The sequence below is a fragment of the Oncorhynchus mykiss genome, chromosome 24 (assembly GCF_013265735.2).
Source record: "Oncorhynchus mykiss isolate Arlee chromosome 24, USDA_OmykA_1.1, whole genome shotgun sequence".
NCBI lineage: Eukaryota > Metazoa > Chordata > Actinopteri > Salmoniformes > Salmonidae > Oncorhynchus > Oncorhynchus mykiss.
In genome coordinates, this window is record NC_048588.1 from 23,411,047 (window position 1) to 23,432,117 (window position 21,071).

At 42.5% G+C, this 21,071-nt stretch overlaps 2 protein-coding genes across 5 annotated transcripts in view; both read right to left on the bottom strand.

Annotated features, from left to right (window-relative positions):
- Positions 1-1,132: 1,132 nt before the first annotated feature.
- Positions 1,133-21,071, bottom strand: part of LOC110504044 (galactosylgalactosylxylosylprotein 3-beta-glucuronosyltransferase 1) — a 127,011-nt gene continuing 107,072 nt past the window's right edge. Inside the window, exons 3-9 of one of the 4 annotated variants that reach the window (XM_021582849.2) lie at positions 17,298-17,461; positions 11,789-11,931; positions 9,709-10,220; positions 6,522-6,818; positions 3,803-3,909; positions 3,704-3,726; positions 1,133-3,531 (exon numbers count right to left, since the gene is read on the bottom strand). In XM_021582849.2, the coding sequence (XP_021438524.1) occupies positions 3,823-3,909; positions 6,522-6,818; positions 9,709-10,220; positions 11,789-11,900 (1,008 nt within the window). In that variant the 5' untranslated portion in view covers positions 11,901-11,931; positions 17,298-17,461 and the 3' untranslated portion in view covers positions 1,133-3,531; positions 3,704-3,726; positions 3,803-3,822. Of the gene's footprint in view, positions 3,532-3,703; positions 3,727-3,802; positions 3,910-6,521; positions 6,819-9,708; positions 10,221-11,788; positions 11,932-17,297; positions 17,487-21,071 lie in introns of those variants that run through there. The other 3 variants (XM_021582850.2, XM_021582853.2, XM_036962196.1) reach the window with 3 other exon arrangements.
- On the bottom strand, positions 12,807-15,823 carry LOC118944114 (piggyBac transposable element-derived protein 4-like). Its single transcript, XM_036962197.1, has one exon. The coding sequence runs from the start codon at positions 15,179-15,181 to the stop codon at positions 14,327-14,329; it is 855 nt and encodes a 284-aa protein (XP_036818092.1). The 5' UTR covers positions 15,182-15,823; the 3' UTR covers positions 12,807-14,326.

Genomic DNA, 21,071 nt, shown 5'->3' on the forward strand with positions numbered 1-21,071 from the left:
CCAGACTAATAAAGCATCATACTAGAGCTTGAAAATGTAACTGTGCCTTCATTATATATGATGGGCCACTGCAGTATCTGTACTGCAATATCTGTTTTGTACTTGTTGTTTGTGCATTACCATTCCATATGTGTATTGTGAGAATTGTGTCAGAGATACTAATTTAGAGATTTCAGGTATTTTAATGTATAGGTGTTTGTCCGGATTCAAGGACACATCTACTTGACATTGTATTTCTTTGAATGGACAATTAAAACAAATACACAGATTGTTCTTTTGAGATTAACCAGTGACGTGTGATGGTGAATTAAACTGAACCATCAGTGCAGTGGATACTCTCAAATACAAAGACATTTGTCAAGTACTTCACTTTTCAGTTGTTTATTTTTCTTGATAAATGCCATATGGTATCTCTGAGATGGAGTCTTGAGGAGAAATGAACAACCTTTAGAGTTACATGCAGAAGAAGTGATTCACACAAGGATGGAAGATGACTGTGTATCAAAGTAGGTAAAGGAAGGGGAGGAAATAGTGATTTGCCCTAAGAAAGCATTTAGGGCCTAGTATGAGCCATCACCTTTGTTACATTATGTATGTACCACTACGAAGCTAAACACTGGATAAGGCTGTTCCATTACATTAAAGCCGTTTCTGATGGTCAGAACAGTATCGCTCGTTGATCGAACTGTGAGAGTGTGAGAAAGCCAGAAATGGAAGGAGAAGTTTGAGTTTTGTACCGTCAGAGTACTACAGCTAACTTATGATTATTTATGTGATTACAACAGTGTAGGCGCAAGCTCCATTAAATATCCAAGAGTTGAAATTGCACTTTCATTATGTATAACTCATGTCTTAGTGTTTTCTGGGTTCATCTCTGCTGGGCTCTCTAGACAGGCCCAAACATTTTTCCTAAAATCACATGAACATGAATGAACACAATCAATTCTAAGAAAGGTAATTGAAAATGAAGGCTATTGATGGCAATTGAAGTCAGAGCAATACAGAATTAATGGTAAGTAATGAAATGTTGTGTCTCAGTTGTTTGGTGTTGCCCACGAGCTTGTCTGTGTGTGGTTTCTGAACCTCAGTGGCTGAGAGGCAGCGATGAGAAAAGAGGGTGGGGGCAAACATGGACAAATAAATGTTCTATTATAATTCAATTTGACAAGGGAACATTCATACTTCAAATAAATACATAAATAAATATATTAATTTAGATTTTCACATAAATAGACAGACTTCACTTGACATTTTGGAGAATGGAAACAGATCAGAAGACATTGATTATTTCCTAATGATCTTAATGGTACTGCTGTGCAATCCAAAGCCTAAAGATGAGGTCAACATGAACTTTAACAGCCACACACATTGTTTGATCTCAAAACATTCGGTTTGACTTCCTCAATGAAACAATACTATTGAATAGAAATTATCAGAAATTCCATGTTGGTATGTCCACTTGACCTGATGGGGGAGCATATTTTTGTGGGGAGCCATATCCGATGGGGGAACAGTACCTGATGGGAAAAGCGTATCTGATCTCATACTACTTTGGATAAGTTAATAGTTAAGGTAACTATCCTGGTCATTGATATTCCTTTTTCATAGTTTGCCATTAGTGTTTTCCCCTACATTTCAGGTATAACTGAAGGATCAATGAAGAAATTGAAACGGACATGAAATCTTAATACTGTAGCTGAAGGTGTAGCTGAGCATGACACCAATTAAATTGTGCTTGTCATTAAGTTTTGCCTGCTATTGCCAAGAATTGTCACAAACCTAACTTCAACCCGTATATGGTACAGTTTTGTCAGGGCAAGAAACTAGGATCGAGAATTCATGGATAGAATGGTGTTGCAGACTGGGGTTCTAGCATGGGGTATCTTGCTAGTAGTTGTCCAAAGCAGAGGATCTTCTTCTAGTTTTCATGTTTTTTTATATTTGATTTATCTTCTTACTCGCCTACAGTTCATAGACCCATTAATGAATGACGGATGTTTCTTGGAAACATTTTAGCATGATTCTGTCTACCTCTGATGAAACTGAGGTTAAGTATTCAGCAACATTTCTACACTGCACTGGGCTTATTGATGTAGCACAAATATCTAACTTACGTAGGCAATACGCACTGTGAACATGGATACTTATGCAGATTTTACTGTATATCTCGACTTGTACTGTCAGTGCCTTTAGCTTGGATAATGTCAATTGCTTTATTTTGTCCTACTCTATTAGTTAGCTACTGTGGTTTTATAAACCAGCATACTATATGGCCATCTGCCAAAGTGCTCATCATTGGGTAATGTGAATACTGTAACATGGTTACGTTAGGTTTAACCCAACTTGGTGATGTGCCGTTATACTGTCCATGTCATGTGATGGAAAAACATGTGCTATGCCAGTTGTCATACAGTGAGGTGTTATTGGCAATGCCTAAGTCAATTCTTAGTTTTGATTTTTACATTTATATAAATACAGTTACATTTGATCTAAGAGGACCTTACTATGAGTCCTCTAATTGTTCCTGTGTTAAATTAGTATGTACACGTGTTGCCACTTAGGAACACAGTCACTGGTGCTTTTAAGTGTTAAATTAAGTTTTGGGACGTTGACCTGTAATATTGTGTGCCTCCCAAGCATTAGGAGCCCATCTTGATGTCAGTTATTTCAAGTGAATAGCTTCAGTACACACTGAATTACATGTCTGAGAATGACACTGAAAATGGATGGTGCCACATCTTTAGCTTTCAAAATGGAGGCAAGAGTCAAGTCAATAGTATTGAACTAGCAAGAAAATGTATTTAAACACCAAAAACAAACAAATTAAATAAAAGCAGACAGTTTTAGTTATACAAAAAGGACATTCCTTCCCTTTTGAACTTTCAGTGTTTGCTGAAAGTAGAATTGATCTTCTGAGAGATGACTTGTTCGGATTCTCCATTATTGTTCGGTCTGAAGACGTGGAGGACATTTCAGTACATGTCTATTAAAGGTGTCCAGGGGCTCTGTGTTCAATCAGATCCTTCAATCTCTTACAGACCTTACTAAGATCTCAGGATCTCATCCCCTGCCCTGTAGATCCACGTCTATAGAGGGAAAGACAATGGATATGTCATTAGCCTGTTCAGGCCAGTAATGTTCCATCTCATTGGCTGCCTAACTCCCTCTCTCCCTGCAATGTTTGTGTTATGCTGTCTCGTGTTAGGACACTACAGACGCAGTATGGTACCATGCAGGTTCCGAGAGCATCGATCTCCCGTTGATCCTTAATGACTCAGCTCTCACCGTCTGCTTGATGTTGGTGCTGCTAGCAACAATTAACCTGATAAATATTGCCATCTTGAACTAATCTGTGCTTTAATATGATACATTTGTACTGTTTTAATCTCAATATTAAAAGTGTTTAGTTTCAGTCAAGGGGATTAGGATTTTGCTCCCGAGGCAGTCTTTTCTGAGATGATTAAGACATGAACACTGTTTGCACTGGGAGATGGCCTCTTTTTCTTCTCAGGGTCCATATTAGACAACCACCTGGAACAGATAGTAGGGACTCACTGAGAAATTACACGCATTCATAATTAAGTCAATTTGCAGTACAGATCAATTGGATGTAATAATGCTTACAGTTATTGGTGACCTTCTTAGCCCAAAAATGTGGGTGTCAAACAATATCCTGAAATGTGCTTATCATTGGGACGCTTACCATTTTCCTGTTCGCCAGAGGTCCTAAAAAAAATATATTTTTTTAAATGAGTAAAATAAGTCTGAGATTTGACATCATTTGAATAATTTCTCTCTTTACCATTGCCCGAGGAGACAACGTCAAATCTCCACGTTGGGGTCTGTAAATCCTTTTTTCCCCTCATTTACAAGGACAGGTTTTTCCGTCCTAGTGTGCCAAACGAGAATCTGTAGAGAAATATCAGAGAAAATAATCAGCATCAGGCAACACTCTCTCGATCGAACACACACCCATTCACTCATCCTCTCTCCTGATCCCATTCACTCCTCCTCTCTCCTGATCCCATTCACTCCTCCTCTCTCCTGATCCCATTCACTCCTCCTCTCTCCTCTGTCATGACGTTGGCCTGGGGGATAGGTTTATGACAGTCATAAATACCTCTTCCCCCCTTTTTCCTCTCTCTAACCTACTGAGGTTACATTTCAAAAACCCTTGGTTAACATAGAGATTCTGGGAACATCAGTAGGTGGGGGGAAATGAACTATATTCTGGTAATCCGAACAATTGAACATATGCAGTGGTACTTAATGAATATGATGTCAGTTCGGTTGTCATCTGAGACATTCTCATCAATGATAAGATTACATAAACTCTACAGTGGAAAGTCTACACATCAGAGTTATCGGATTCACATGGAATTGTTGTTCAATTTAAATGTTTGAATATGAAATTATTTGTGAGGGATGAAATGTGATTTTAGCTTCTAAAATGTGAGATGTGGGTTTTCATAAGTTAGGGCTGCTCACTCAGTGGCCCGCCCACGTGAAGAGACAGAGGTTGTAAACTATGAAACACACCCCTTTTCTCCTTTCCTATATAAGCCCATGACGACAATAGAACTTCCTGTTCCGAAGATGCGGGGACGACGGGCCTATGTCAGAATGGTTCAGATAATAACTACAGAACGAAGCCAACATCAGCATGAGCTTTGGTTGCGAATGGCATAAACTTTGAACTCTTATTCACTACAGAAGTGATACCTCCTAGCCATTGAGTTAGCAACAACAGATGCAACAAGGGTAAGGAAGGAAAAGACAGAGTATTCCGTCTATCACCCAACGACGTTACTACAACGTATCCAATTGGCAACCAGAGACATTCTTCAAAGGACTCAGTTTAGCAACACGGCCTTCCATCTAGCACCAACCTACTGAAGCGCAGCTCAGAGTAGATATTTATTGCATTTTCCTTTTCCAAATGGGCGGTAATTTAGAATGCATAAGATACTGTATTTACGATAGCACAGCTTTTTCCCTTTGTTCCTCAGTCTCCCACTCTTTCACTCAACCCAGACCCTTTTCCTTTGTGTAACAAGCTAGGGACGTTTTCTTTTATGACGTAATTTGTAATCAAGTTATGATTAATTGTGTGTATGTGAATTCTGTGTGATTAGTTAAGTATTTAGTAAATAAATCATTAAATCCAATTTTGTATTGCTGATTCAACTTGTTAGCCAGGGTTCTTGCAGATAACCAAGAATTTACAACTTTCAGATTATGAGACTGAAGTAAAATGACGATTGATATTGACTGCTATTGATGTAAAATATTACTAGGTCTTTAAGAGTTTATTCGGAAGATAACAGCTCTATAAATATTATTTTGTGGTGCCCGACTCTCTAGTTAATTACATTTACATGATTAGCTCAATCAGGTGATATTAATTACGGATAAATTATTTTATAGAATAGCATGTCTTATCAATTAATCTGGCATAGCCAAAGACACGACACCTCTCTCCTCTTCGCATGGGCTGCGGTGATGTTCTTCTACTCCCATATATAGCAACAAGAGCAGTACAGATGGTACAATAGGAAACCTATCTGTAAGAATGTACTCTGGCGTGTCGGCTCAACATTAAATGACAGTGAATAGAGAGTGCCCCCATTTTGGCTGTTTGTAAGTGATGCAGCTCAGTTATTTTGGGTACGTCACGTACCGGTAAATATAGCCCCAATCAAGCCTTTGGAGTGGGATGAATTGGCCCTGAAAAATGGACACACATCCAGGAGATTGATGGTGGTAAAGAATCGACGTATAGAGCTAATTTTCTTCCCTTCAGTCTCGGAGTAGCCCTGCCTTTCATCTCCTCCACTTCAGTAACAAATTATGCATGAGGTGTGTTTGAGCAGCCTCCACCAGAAGCCAACTAACTCTCCCTTTACCCAGGTGTAGATGAGGTTAATAGTCACACTGGCGTCTGAAGAGGTAGATTATAAGGAGGAGAGGTGCCGGAGCACGGCTCATCCCCCATCTCTCTCCCTGTGCTCATCTGGGCTGAATGCATGCTAGGACGCCCCCCGCTCCACCCCCCCTTTTCATCTACTCCCCTCCAGGAGTCCTGAATATAATCAGGCTGAATATCCCATCCTGTGAGTGTGAGTGGTGGTTAGCTAAGGCTCCTGTTCGACTCCTCTCTGCCCAGGGAGAGGCTTAGCGGCTGGGTCTGGGGCCAGGGCCAGACAGGGAACAGCCAGGCCGGAGATGAAGTGGGTATGAAACACCACACTGTGCCCTGAAGCCTTTTACAATCACACCCACTATGTGTGGGGAGCCTGCCAGTGACCTAATGGATCCGCTGACGTTTTTAGCACCTGGTTATATATAAAGTTGTTTTGGAGAGAGTGAACTTGCCACTGCAAGATCCACCAGAGGATCATCAGAGTATGGATTTCTCATTTGCCTGACATTATATAAAATACCAATAGATAAAATGAGGATATTCTGGTGTAAAATTACAGAGTATAACATGTAAAAAGAAAGCATCTATTGTGCATTACCTTAGTGCAATTAGCAGCTTTGGGCTCCAGGTCATTGAGTGTGACCAGCTCTCGGAGCAGGCTGCTCTCCTGGTAGCCTCCCTTCACTCCCCGCAGCTTGAAGTAGGCTTGGGGCTTGAAGAGGATGAGCCGCAGGTTGATGGCGAAGCCTGCCATGTCGATGGCAAAGGGCCGGTGAGGGTCGAATACAGTCTTCCAGCCGTACACCTTGCCCGCTGCGTTGACCTTGGGCGACTCGTAGCGCAGACCACCAACGAAGGCCACGGGCCATACAGATACCTTCCTTGTTGACCTCATCTGGATGGAGAAGAAGAGAGGACAGAGAAAGTTAAGCATCCTTGCGCTGTTTGTATTTTTAATTAACAGGATCAGTGTATCAGTGTCTATACGAGATTTGCCAACAAAGCAAAATACATTCATTATAGTTTTCATTGCAAACAATGATACAAATAGAGTCAGAGAAGCTAAAATGTACAATGTGTATGTTGCATGTATCCCAGGAGACTTGCAGGGCCACCGTGATGGACCCACCCTAAGAAGAGTAAACATGGACAGAGCTAAGTGGGTTTGAGGACCAGGGCCATTATACAGAGTGGATGGGAGTAGAAGAGCAGGTTGGTTGAGGAGATGCTTGAAAGGAGCCGAGCCTCTTCCATTCCTCAGAGGCTCAGGTTTGTCCTTTAATCTTCCAGCATCAAACGATCTCCCGGCACCTCACTCTTTGTCAACTGTGTTTCTGCACCACTGGCAGCGAGAGAGTCATGAAAGGAAGTTTTCTAATGAGGGGTGAACTGTAGAGTAATGTATCCACACTCAATGCAGTAGAAATAATAGCGGTGCTGGTGTTCTGTTGTAGAAGTGCTTTTTAAATGAGGTGTGTAGTGGAGAGAGGAGGTATGTGGTGGGTGGGACAACACTGTGGAAACAGGTCTCTCCCTGTGTGTGTCCCAGTATTCTAGCCTTATCTGATGATAACCCATCAGCCCAGCGGATCAGAGAGGAGACGTGTCTGTGTGAAGTTTGGAAACACATCTGGGCCACCAAGAACAGGACTCTGCCAGGCTAGCCACCCAGATAATATTTCACATAATTGTGTGTTAGGGATGACATCACCTTCTCTCAAGGGTCATGTGTGATTTCTGATAATTAGAAAACGGACCTTTTCACTAGTTTAGATCATGCATCTTTCCTATGAGTGAAATATCTGTTTTCCTCAAGGGTTTGGTTCTTGAATAAAACTGTCTCAGGCATCATCAGGGGCGTTGCCTCTCTCCCTCCATGCTACAATGTGAAAATTAATGTTTCCAAGGCTGCCACTAATGGGAATCAGTGCTAAAATGGCACCCAGTCTCTCCTCAGTTTAGAGCTGAGCTGATGGAAATGCCACAAAGTGCTACCCCATTTTTGTGGATTTGAAGTGTTTCTGCTAAGTTTCCTCTTGTCTCTCTCTCTTTCTCTCTCTGTCTCTGTGTGTGTAAACTCTTTCCTTTACTGGGGCGATGCGAGTGATGGGGAGGCCCACAGAGACAGCTTGCCTATGTTCTTGAAGTCTGAGCACAACAAAGGAAACTAATCCAGAACTTTAAAGGGAGACGGTAGACGTCGAGGTGTATTAATCAATCTGGAGCACAGGAGAGGGTGACGAGATGAGGATCTGTACTGGTTCACAGAAGCTCTAAAGTGAGTTGTCATCAGAAATAGGCTGATACTGCTTGCGGGTAATTATACAGCTATAGGTTGATTATCTGTCTTTAATACATGGATTTGATGGCTTAATTCAACTCCTAAACGGTGCCCCACTATCATCAGTACACCCAATGATATCTAAACCAGAAGCAATATCATATTTACCTTTTAGATCAAATACTTATTTTATGATCTAAAAAAACGATTCAATTTAGATTACATATTCTATTCTAAGTGATCTGGTTCACAATGTTGAATGTGGATGCTGAAGGAGAAGGCTAGATATGATAAAAGGCAGGCGCTGCCGGTAAGTATTCCTTGTGGCTTTGGAAAGGCAACATAAGCATTTTTTTATGAAAGCTTAATAATTAATGCACCCCTTTACAGTGATTTAGTTTAACTATGGCAGATACATATTTCATGAGCTATTTTAATTTTCACAATTTACAGCAGAGTCTCTGCCCATGTCTCTCAACATGGAATGTTTCCCCATGGTCTGGTTTGCTCTGGGTAAGAGCATCTGCTTAATGTTATGTAATGGTGCAATAACAGAAGGTTAGGTTGGCCATTACAGTTCCTTGCTGTACGTATTTTATTCAGCTGTTGTATTTGTAACCCGTGTTTCCATATTGAATTACTGCCAAGTCTGGGCAAAAGTTCATGACAATGAATGATTTAATTTGTAAAATGTTTCATATTTCAAATGTCAGGTCAAGCTGAACAAGCTGGCATCTTTCCAGTCAGGTTAATTCATGTCCAGATCATAACAACATGCAATCGCTTGGATGGATGTCTACTTTAAACCCCTTCACATGTAGCTGTTTGCTGCCTTGTCTCCAAAGCCATCCCCTCCATGACTTACACCTGTTAGCAGGTCTATGAGAATGGTCCGATATTTACTGCTCTGTCAGTTGGGTCTGAGTGGTTTCTCACTGACTCTCTCTATCGGTCAGCCCAAAGGCAGCTAGCTCAAGCTCAGCCCAATAGGTCGTTACTCTCCCCTATAAAGAGTGCTGGTGCTGGGTGTAAGTGATGGAGGGCTACTAGGGAGAGGGAGAGCACTCTACCTTTCCCTGGAAATCAGGCAATGACAGGCCCATCGATACAGAGCGCATCATTTACAACCTGCCCCGTTCACACTAACAAGACCTGAGGCTAATGCCCCAGGTCCCAACAGCATCCATTCAAGCCAAGCCAATGTGTCTTGAGTCAAAATGGATGGCCTGAGGCACTAATTACCAAGTTCAAACTTATCCTTGGACCACTGTTGTTGGTAATGGGAATCAAAATACTTCAGGCAATAACCACAATCTATTACTACTAGGAGTAGAAGTAGCCATCATTCAATGTGCAAAAATTGTTCCAAATTAAAATAAATGTGATTAATTCTTAAATTATTTGCTGTAAACTCCCCACTACCATTGTGTTCAGTGTTACTAAAGGGAATATAGTGGACCAGACGTGGCAATGAGATGCCACTGAGCCCCAGGCCTGGACTGACCTCCTCAAATAGCTCCAGGCTATAGGTGTTGTCGTCATCAGCGAAGTAGACAATGCCCGCCTGGCTGCTGTTGGAATTGAAGGTCTCTCTGAGCCAGCGCAGCGCCAGGTTCCTCTGCATGGTGCCCCGGGGGATCCTGGGGTCCCGCGTGTCCCCACGCAGCTTATAGTTCCTGGGAGTCTCCACGTTCAGGTGGGTGTAGTTGAGGCCCGTTTCCCTGAGCATGCGTGTGACCAGCGGGGTCCTTCTCTGAGAGTCCTCCACCAGGATCCAGTGCAGGTTGGCCACGTGGAGGAAGGTGTTGGCCAGCCGCGTCAGCTCTGCCTTCTGGACCGGGCGACTGTAGGTTGGGGTGATGATGTGGATGGTGGGCAGCACGTCGGACCATGGTGGCGGCCGTGTGTACACGTACTCCGTCCTCACCACCTCAACTATGTCCTTATCAGAGGAGCAGTACTCCTTAGAGTCGCTGGCCTGGCCCACGTCCCTCCGTCCTCCGTCGGCTCCGTCATCTGCAGGGGAACAGGAAGACATATAAGGCATTAGCACGCCCCGGGGGAGGGGTTTCCCACTGAATAATCTCAAGTGGCACAATCCAAGAGGCAAGTACCTGAGAGTCAGTGCCGATGTACTGCAAGCCTCTCTGGTATGATAAAGATCTTTTTTCTTTTACTAGGTGGTGACAGGCAGCAAAGAGTGAAAGCAGGCAGCGTGAAGTGAGCGGACAACATGGCTACAGTTTGGTTAGGGCAGCGGCTCCCCTGGCTGCCCCTACTCATTCAGCTGGAACAGCCATGGCAGGGACAGGGTCTATTCCAGTAGTGGAGCTATGATTATGTGGCACCCATAGCCCTCTATGATGGATCTAATATCATTATTGGATCATTAAGGTAGTTCATTTCTCATTTCTCCACATTGTTCCATAGTTCAAGGCAGTCTTTATCAGTGCTCAGTTAGAGAGGAGGTTTTCACCTCAGACAGAAACATGATATTTCTACATCACACAGCAGATTCACACAATCTCCTGAGGGCCAGATGTTCTGCGGTGGCTGACAAAAAGCATTCTGGCAAATCCCTGCTACTCTTAAGACAAAACAAAGGAAAGGCTCCAGTTGATTTGTGGAGACCTGCCTATTTTACATCTTACATTTCACATGGATGCCAAATGGAAGGAGTCAAAACACGCTATTGATTTACGGTCACCTTAAAGGCCCAGTGAAGTCCCAAACATTATTTTTCTGTTTTATGTATATTTCCACACTGAGGTTGGAATAATTAGGCCCCTCACTCAGACCACTCCCAGACAGTCCTAGCAAAATTCTTGATTGAGAAATTGCTGTTTGCTAAGAAGCTATTTTTGTTTATTTTGGACCATTTTATTTGAAAACAATCACAGTGATGTGATATTGAGATAAAAACAAACAGATGCATTGGGCCTATTAATATGGTTCTGTTCACTAGACAGAGGACTGTACTTGACATATCAGACTGTTGGTTTATTAAGGTCACTTGGAGTCACATTTATGGAGAGGGGGGTTCATAATGTGAGTGTGTGATAACGTCTCAGGCTTGTGAACAGTATGTGGGAGCCACATAAACACCAACTCAGGAGATTCTATAAAGCCTGCCTGGGAGCTTTTAGGGAGCAGCGATTATTATGATTATTACTATTTCAGATGCTGATTAAAGGCCATTTGAAATGAATCTAGTCTCCTTTTGATTTGAAAAGTCTTCTACAGTTTAACTGCTAAATATATTAGCTGAATGACTGCTGAAGACCATATGCTGCGTGTAAATTAGCTTTACTCCAAGCACAAGCTGCGGATGGGACTGTGCGAATCAAAGGACACTTACCAAGAAGTTCATTTTTGGATAGCCTTAACTGACAATTGACCTATATTACAATCTGATGATGCACACCACCACCACCACTGTAACAGACCCTGTGGAAGGCATGTGTTGTACTGTATGTACTGTACCATTATGTTCTGTGACTGGGCATGTGATTGAATTGGATTGTATACATTGGCTATTGAATGCAACAGAGGACATATGAGAAAGTGGAGGATTGAGTATGTACCCTTGCGGATGGCGAGCAGCGGAGCGATTGCACTTTGGTGCCAAACGGTGATGAGCAGAGTCCACGGTAACACTATCAACACGATGGCAAGAATGTCTCTTCTCTTCGGCATCTCCAGGATTGGTTTTATGTCTCGTCATTACCTGCCGGGAGAGAGGAGGAGCGACAAACATGTCAACAAGGGCCGCTAGCTAAATGATCCACTCTACAAGATGTGGTGGCTTGGCTGAGAGAACCACTAACTTATTTTACCATGAGGAAGGGGACAGTCTTTTAGCACAGCAACAAAATACCACATCAATTCTGTTTATCTTCCAGGCGTAGAAATACTCAATTTATACACATCCTGTCAGGCAAAAGACATAAGCCCCATAAAAGCCTTCCACTGATAAAGAAATGGGTCAAGAAGACCCTTTCATGCGTCAGTTCCAAATATCTCTAACGGTCACCCCAGCGCGTGAGTTTTTTATGCACGTGATGTTAGAATGTTCTCTCCATTCCAGAATGTGATTGATACGTAAACAGTACATTTTACCCGCGCTGCCCTCCAACTAAAGCACGCAGCCTGTTTATATTTATAGGCTGTTTCAATTTCAAATGATTTTCTAACAAGTTTTTATTTTATAAAAACAGTTTCAATTTAGGTGTGTTCCGCCTCCTCATTCATTCACATAAAAATAGTCATTTTTACTTTTGCGGACAATTACATTTTTGGGACATTTCTGACACGGACAAAATTCCCCAAGCACTTCCCAATTGTGTGTGCAGTTCACGTCTGCAAACATTTGCTCATCTCCCGTCAGAACAGGATCTGCACACGTGTTCACATTTTCCATTCCACATTTATATTGTAGCGTACTGTATGTATGGAGCATAATATATTTGTGTATATTCTTTATAACCGCGGACACGTGAGGTAACGTTACTCATTTCATAACCTTTATGGTGTTATAGTCAATCGTGCTTATGTAGCTACATTCGTCTATTAGCTCTGTAAAACAATGCTAATTGCGTCAGAGAAGTATTATCTTGTGTTGTATTTTGAAGCTGTGTGGCCTTATGACTCCCAAGTGGTGCAGCGGTCAAAGGCACCGCGCATCAGTGCTAGAGGCGTCACTACAGACTCCCTGGTTCAAATTTAGGCAGCGTTTCTATCAAAGTAAGTGCCTTGTTACGTTATAATAGTTTCCGTATGCCGTTTCTGCTGTAGCTCACTGTATGTATGGATCATAATATATGTCTTATAACCGCGGACACGTGAGGTAACGTTACACATTTTATAGCCTTTATATATTATAGTCAATCGTGCTTACGTAGCTACATTATTCTATTTGCTCTGTAAAACAATGCTAGTTGCGTCAGAGAACTATTGTGTTGTATTTTGAAGCTACCCTGTACTTATGACTCCCAAGTGGCGCAGCGGTCTATGGCACTGCATCTCAGTCACTACAGACACCCTGGTTCAAATCCTGGCTGCGTTGTCCGAGTTTGGCCGGTGTAGGCCATCATTGTAAATAATAGTTTGTTCTTAAATGATTTGCCTAGATAAAAATATGACCATGGTTTGTTTATTTGGTCTATTCAACATAGCTCTGTTCTGCCCTGCCTTGCCCCTCTTACTGTTATAACTCAAATCTGTGATTTTTGTCAATGCAATAAACTATTTTTTTTATAGCATGTTACTTCTTTGTAGTATTGTTGTATTGCGATATCCTTATATTGTATTCTAATTAATAATTATTCTTTATTCTGTACTTTCAGAAACCACAAACATTATTTGCCAATATCATAACTAGAGCTGGACATCTTTGGAGCTGAAGAATGACAGCTTTTGTATGCTAACGTACAGAATGACAGCTTTTGTATGCTAACGTATGCTAACGTACAACTTAACAGTTGTACTGGATGAAAACACATCAAGAAAACACATATGCCAATATGTAATAGTCATCTATTTTATTGCAATATTGGTAGTTGGTTCAACAACTTGTTTTACTAGAGGACAAAAAACGGAATATGCATAACCCATATTTAATATCCATGCAGTGACTGAACAACAACTGCATTTCCACCCCCATCTCTAAAGGCATAGTATCATGGCAGGTCACCTGTTAGGTCAGTCAGTCACTTTTTGCTGCAGATATGCTCAATAATGCTTGAGCATGTGATACTCCTCAAAGCATGGTGAAATACATAGAGGTGTATCACAAGCTAAACACTGCCATCTTTGTCATCTTCCTCTGCTTACGTCTCCTGGCGCCAGACAGGCAGACTTTGCAGTGCCTCCGTGTGCAACTACCATGAGCAGCAGTTTGAGGGACTTTGCAGGGAAAATGCCGTGCAGTGAGGCGTAGGGGATTGTCTACAGCAGGACGACCCCCAGTGGTTGGGCGCCGAGGAGTGTGGTGCTCCTCCAGCAGCTCTCATGAGGTTATCGCTGTATTTTTGGTAGGTAATTACTTTACCTATGAGGGAGTGGGGAGAATGAGGAAAGTTAGAGGATGATGAGGCAGTGGGTAGGTGGGTGAGATATTGTCACTATAATTGCATAATGCGTATGTGAACTGTACATCCAGTTACAAAAATACCTTGTTCAGTAATCATCTCACCTGTTAGTTGGCGGTGAATTATGTGACCATTGAGGGCAGCAGTGTCGATCAGATGGAAAAATATCTTCTTATACCACTTGGTCGTTTTCCTAGTGCATTCCACAAAGCTGTTTATCATGTCCGCCTTATCCATGGCCCCCATTTTGAGGTTATAATCAAGCACACAATCTGGTTTGATCTTTCTCTCTCCCGTCAGGTGGTCCACCTTCCCTGTGGCCGACATGGTTGCTGTATGGACAGTGGAGAGGACATGGACGTCTCGTTTGTCATGCCACTTTACTGCCAGCTGTTGACCGTTCTCCTGGAACTCCACCTCCCCTCTCTGCATCTTCCTGCATCCGAATGCCAGCATCCCCTTCCTGTTCGACACGACTGTGCCACAGGCCCCTGTGCTGTTGGAGATCAGATGCTGGAAGAGTGTGGGACTGCTATACCAATTGTCCACATACAAAGTGTGTCCCTTGCCGAGATAAGGAGCCAGCATGGTCATCACCACGGACCCGGACACCCCAAGCTCCTCATAATGTTTGATGTCAGTGGTGGACCCTGTGTAAACTATAATATCCTGGACAAATCCTGTCTTCACGTCGCACATGACAAGGAACTTGACTCCAAACCTGTGCCTTTTGGAGGAAATATATTGACAGAACGCCAGCCTACCTTTCCATAACATCAGGGACTCATCAATGCATAGGTCCTTGTATGGCACAAAGACCCGACCAAACGCTGATGTCAGGCTGATGAGAACATTTCTTATTTTGTATAACGTGTGACTTAGTAGCATTGTTGACGAAATGCAGGCATCGCAGCAGAACTAGGAAGCGGTCTTGGGAAAAGAGGGTGGCAAAGAAGGGAGTTGCAAACATAGGATCTGTGCTCCAGTATTCTCTTAGAGTTCTTCTTTACTATCCCCATGAGGAGGACTGTCACCAGGAAGGTATACATTTCGCTAATTGTGGTTGTCACCCATTTAGCGAGTTTCCCCCTCACTCCTGGCTCTCTCATCTCCTGTAGCTCCAAGGAATAGCGATTGGTCTCCTCTACTATGTTTCCCACCAGCTCCTCTGTCAGAAACAACTTGAAGCACTCTGCCTCAGTTGGAAATGGCAAGGGGCGTTGCACTCCAGACTGGGACTCGTCAAAGCAAACAGCAGGGCCAGGAGGGGTGAAATGACTGGTGACCTTCCAGCTACCACAGAACTCCTGTACTTCATCCACTGTCGGTCTGCCTCCATCACCACCAGCATCTTCAAAGGGACCTGGTACTTCGTCAGTGGACAAGGGAAATTCAGATTCAGGTTTCTCAATGGCTACAAGGTTGGGGGGCAGCTCCTCACTGTCAGAATCTGATTCCTGACTTTCAGACTCATTGTCAGAATTTTAAAAAATCTCCAGAATTCCCACATTTGTGAGTTGTCTCCTTTTGAAAGACATTGCTAATGCTACAGCTTAGCTCACTAGCTACATACATAAACAACAACACTGAATGGCGCAGAGTGGGAGGATATGGATTGACTTCCGGAACGCGCCACTTGTATCAATAAATCACTATCAGAAAATGTTGTGTGGCAATTATTTGTGTATTTACGGTTTTATTCACGTGTTTTCAATTCTTGGTGACAATTCATGCATTCCGATTCTTACACAGATTGTAATGGGCACATATTATGTGTGTAAAATATTTTTTGCACATATTATGTGTGTAAAATATTTTTTTGAAGGTTGTCCTGATTATGATGAGCTAAACTAATTACAGCTGTGTAGCCATGTTTGTTGACATACAATGCATTCTGGGTTTCACGGCTATTTGACCAAAGATGTTATAACAAAATGAGGTGAGTAAGAGTTCACGAATTTTTTGAGGACTTCCGGAAATTAATGGTGGGATGTGAACCACGGTAGATGACACACCCCTTCAACATGCATACTATAAACAGACCAAACTCATCTCGTCTTCTCTTATTATCTTCGGTTTCTGTGAGGAAAAAATGCATGGCTGCGCGCTGAAACTAATCGTCGGATATATTTCGATCAATGTTGAGCTCACCTGTGATGTGATTAATTATACATAGTAATTGCTATTAGCTAATTCATATTGTAGTTTATATCAGCCGAGAGTTAGAAAATATGACTGCTTGTGTTGGGTCAATATTTCCTCAGCTAGCGCTAGGACAAATAGCCTACATTTTTCCGGTTAGGATGATTGTGTTATGCTATATATACTTCTGTGAATATCGGAACATTGCATCCAAAAATAAACTGCTCACATTCTGGACATAACTTTGTAAGTTCTGTGTTTGTGTAAATAGTTTCTGAAAAAAAGTGTGGCCAGCTCAAAGGCTGATTGTTGCGTCATTCGAAACTGGCCGTTCTAAACGAGCGTTCTAATCACAAGGGGTGTGATCGTACGCTTCAGGGACCACTAGAACGATCACACCCGTGTGAAAGGGCAGTTTTCTCCTGCCTCAGTGGAGAGTAGACAGGAAAGTCCTCAGTGGAAATTGCCATTGTGCTGCCTGAGTATCTAAAACTGTATGGAAACCATGTGTTTGATGTATTTGATACGTTCCACTAATTCTGCTGCTCCAGCAATTACCACGAGCCCATCCTCCCCAATTAAGGTGCCACACGACTCCTGTGGTATACAGACAGGCACTATCTGGAACAAATCATTTAATAATTTTTGCATATGCACATTTCATTGCCTTGGAATATCAGTGTTTGATGAGACTGATGGATCAATGTGTTTGTGCTGTGGAAGGAATCTATGCGGTGAGACTGTGGTATTTTGCTTTCATTAAAGCCTGTCATGAACAGACCTATGGCCATATAACAACAATGGCTGTAATGTATTGTGCAGAACATGTTGATGATTATGGTAAATTACTATGATTCCTCACCCACAGTTAGAGCTGGATCATGGCACCATCAGTGATGCAGTGGTGCAGCTGGAGGAGCCAGGCCCGCACAGCAGCAGCACGTCGAGCAGAGTGGTGTGATCGTCCAAGACATCTCAGCAAGCCATGCCTCCTCCTCGTACAGCCAGGAAACACCACCCTGAGACCTGGATGGAAGACAACTGGCCAGGGCTTAGTCACCGCATGACGTCATCCGTCAGTCACGTTATAGGAAGACATGACATCAGTCACATTAGGATGCCATTCAGACCAACTCTAGGCATCAATAACTGTACTGACAAGGTTGCCAATCAATCTACCTCAGCTGTATGTGCATCCACAATGTAATATCCCTGTCTCAACCATCACAGAACTACTGTTCAAGAGCAGGCGCAGCAGAAGACTATAGTACAGAACTCCAATCAACGTCATTCTCCACTTGGCAAAAATTGGTTGAATGAACGTTGTTTCCATGTCATTTCAACCCAAAAAATCGATGTGATGACATTGAGTCAACATGGAAAACGTATTGGATTTGTAAAAAGTCATCAACAAAAGGGCATTTTAACCTAAATCCAATGACATGGTGACATTTTTTTATTGATTTCATGTTGAATTCAGGTTACTTGACAACTCAATCAAATGTAAATTAAAACTAAACATTGAACTGATGTCTGTGCGCAGTGGGTCCTGTTTACGGGAGGTATATGTGGCAGTGACAGGTTGTTTCCATTTCTCCCTAAGATGTGGAGACTGGGAGAAACGCATACAGCCTTGTCACTTGATAAGAGTCTGGTGCTGTTATGAAACAATTAGCATCCTATCTCATCTAAAATCATGGGAATGAATGAATGACAAATGAATGAATGAATGCCATGGAACGCTAAACTGAGCCAGGTTGTCTGTGTAGGCTGCAGCTCAAATATTGGTCGGCTGCAGATGCGACTGGGTGTATATTTTTAGACGTTTGTGATGAAAGATCAAATTAACTGCAAAGATGTTTATTTTATTTTTAGAGAGAACAGCAGGGGCCCAGTCTTATTAAGGCATCGTATGAATGCAAATTGCCTCTGACCTGGTAATTTGGTAGGGAGTGTATATGGTAGGGGGTGTATATGCTTGATAGGGTGAGTATATGGTCGGGTGTGTATATGCTTGGTAGGGAGGGTATATGCTTGGTAGGGGGTGTATATGCTTGGTAAGGTGTGTGTATATGCTTGGTAGAGAGTGTATATGGTAGGGAATGTATATGCTTGATAGGGAGTGTATATACTTGATAGGGAGTGTATATGGTAGGGGGTGTATATGCTTGGTAGAAGGTGTATGTGGTAGGGAGTGTATATGCTTGGTAGGGGGTGTTTATGCTTGGTAGGGAGTGTATATGCTTGGTAGGGAGTGTGTATGCTTGGTAGAGGATGTATATGCTTGGTAGAGGGTGTATATGCTTGGTAGGGAGTGTATATGCTTGGCAGAGGGTGTATATGCTTGGTAGAGGGAGTATATGCTTGGTGGAGGGTTATGTGCTTGGTAGAGGGAGTATATGCTTGGTAAAGGGTGTATGTGCTTTATAGGTAGTGTAAGTGCTTGCTGGGACGTGTGTGTGCTTGGTAGGGGGTGTATGTGCTTGGTAGGGCGTGTATGTGCTTGGTGGGGGGTATATGTGCTTCGTGGGATGTGTATATGGTAGGGAGTGTATATGCTTGATAGGGAGTTTATATGCTTGATATGGAGCGAATATGGTAGGGGGTGTATATGCTTGGTAGAAGGTATATATGGTAGGGGGTGTGTATGCTTGGAAGGTTGTGTATATGATAGGGAGTGTATTTTCTTGGTAGGGTGTGTATATGGTAGGGTGTGTATATGCTTGGTAGAGGGTGTATATACTTGGTAGAGGGTATATATGCTTTGTAGAGGGTGTATGTGCTTGGTAGAGGGTGTATATGCTTGATAGAGGGTGCATGTGCCTTGTAGGGAGTGTATGTGATTGGTGGGGCGTGTATGTGCCTGGTGGGGCGTGTATGTGCTTGGTAAGGGTGCATGTGCTTGGTAGGTGGTGTATGTGCTTTGTGGGGCGTGTATGTGCTTGGTGGGGCGTGTATGTGCTTGGTTGGGGGTGTATATGGTAGGGAGTGTATATGCTTGATATAAAGTGTATATGGTAGGGGGTGTATATGCTTGGTAGAAGGTGTATGTGGTAGGGGGTGTATATGCTTCGTAGGGTGTGTATATTGTAAGGGGTGTATATGATTGGTAGGGTGTTAATGCAAAGAACAGGTTGTTTATGGTAGGGGGTGTATATGCTTGGTAGGGAGTGTTAATGGTAGGGAGTGTATGTGGTAGGGTGTGTATATGGTAGGGTGTGTATTTTCTTTGTAGGGTGTGTATATGATAGGGTGTGTATTAGAGGTCGACCGATTATGATTTTTCAACGCTGATACCGATACAGATAATTGGAGGACCAAAAAGGCTGATACCGATTAATCGGCCGATTTTTATTTTATTTTATTTGTAATAACGACAATTACAACAATACTGAATGAATACTTATTTTAACTTAATATAATACATCATTACAATCAATTGAGCCTCAAGTAAATAATGAAACATGTTCAATTTGGTTTAAATAATGGAAAAACAAAGTGTTGGAGAAGAAAGGAAAAGTGCAATATGTGCTATGTCAGAAAGCTAACGTTTCAGTTCCTTGCTCAGAACATGAGAACATATGAAAGCTGGTGGTTCCTTTTAACATGAGTCTTCAATATTCCCAGGTAAGAAGTTTTAGGTTGTAGTTATTATAGGAATTATAGGACTATTTCCCTCTATACCATTTGTATTTCATTAACCTTTGACTATTGGATGTTCTTATAGGCACTTTAGTATTGCCAGTGTAACAGTATAGCTTCCGTCCCTCTCCTCGCTCCTCCCTGGGCTCGAACCAGCAACACAACAACAACAGCCACCATCGAAGCAGCGTTACCCATGCAGAGCAAGGGGAACAACCACTAGAAGGCTCAGAGCGAGTGACGTTTGAAACTCTATTAGCACGCGCTAACTAGCCAGCCATTTCACTTCAGTTACAACAGCCTCATCTCGGGAGTTGATAGGCCTGAAGTCATAAACAGCGCAATGCTTGATGCACAAGGAAGAGCTGCTGACAAAACGCACAAAAGTGCTGTTTGAATGAATGTTTACACGCCTGCTTCTGCCTACCACCGCTCAGTCAGATACTTAGATACTTGTATGCTTAGTCAGATTATATGCAACGCAGGACACGCTAGATAATATCTAGTAATATCATCAACCATGTGTAGTCGTTCTGCCCCTGAACAGGCAGTTAACCCACTGTTCCTAGGCCATCATTGAAAATAAGAATGTGTTCTTAACTCACTTGCCTAGTTAAATAAAGGTATAATATTTTTATTTTTTTAAATCGGCAAATCGGCTTCCAAAAATACCGATTTCCGATTGTTATGAAATCTTGAAATCGGCCCTAATTAATCGTCCATTCCGATTAATCGGTCGACCTCTAGTGTGTATATATATGCTTGATAGGGAGTGTTTATGGTAGGGAGTGTATATGGTAGGGTGTGTATATGCTTGGTAGGGGGTAGTGGGTGTATATGTTTGGTAGGGGGTGTATGTGCTTGGTAGGGGGTGTGTATGTGCTTGGTAGGGGGTGTGTATATGCTTGGTAGGGGTGTGTATATGCTTGATAGGGAGTGTTTATGGTAGGGAGTGTATATGGTAGGGTGTGTATATGCTTGGTAGGGGGTAGTG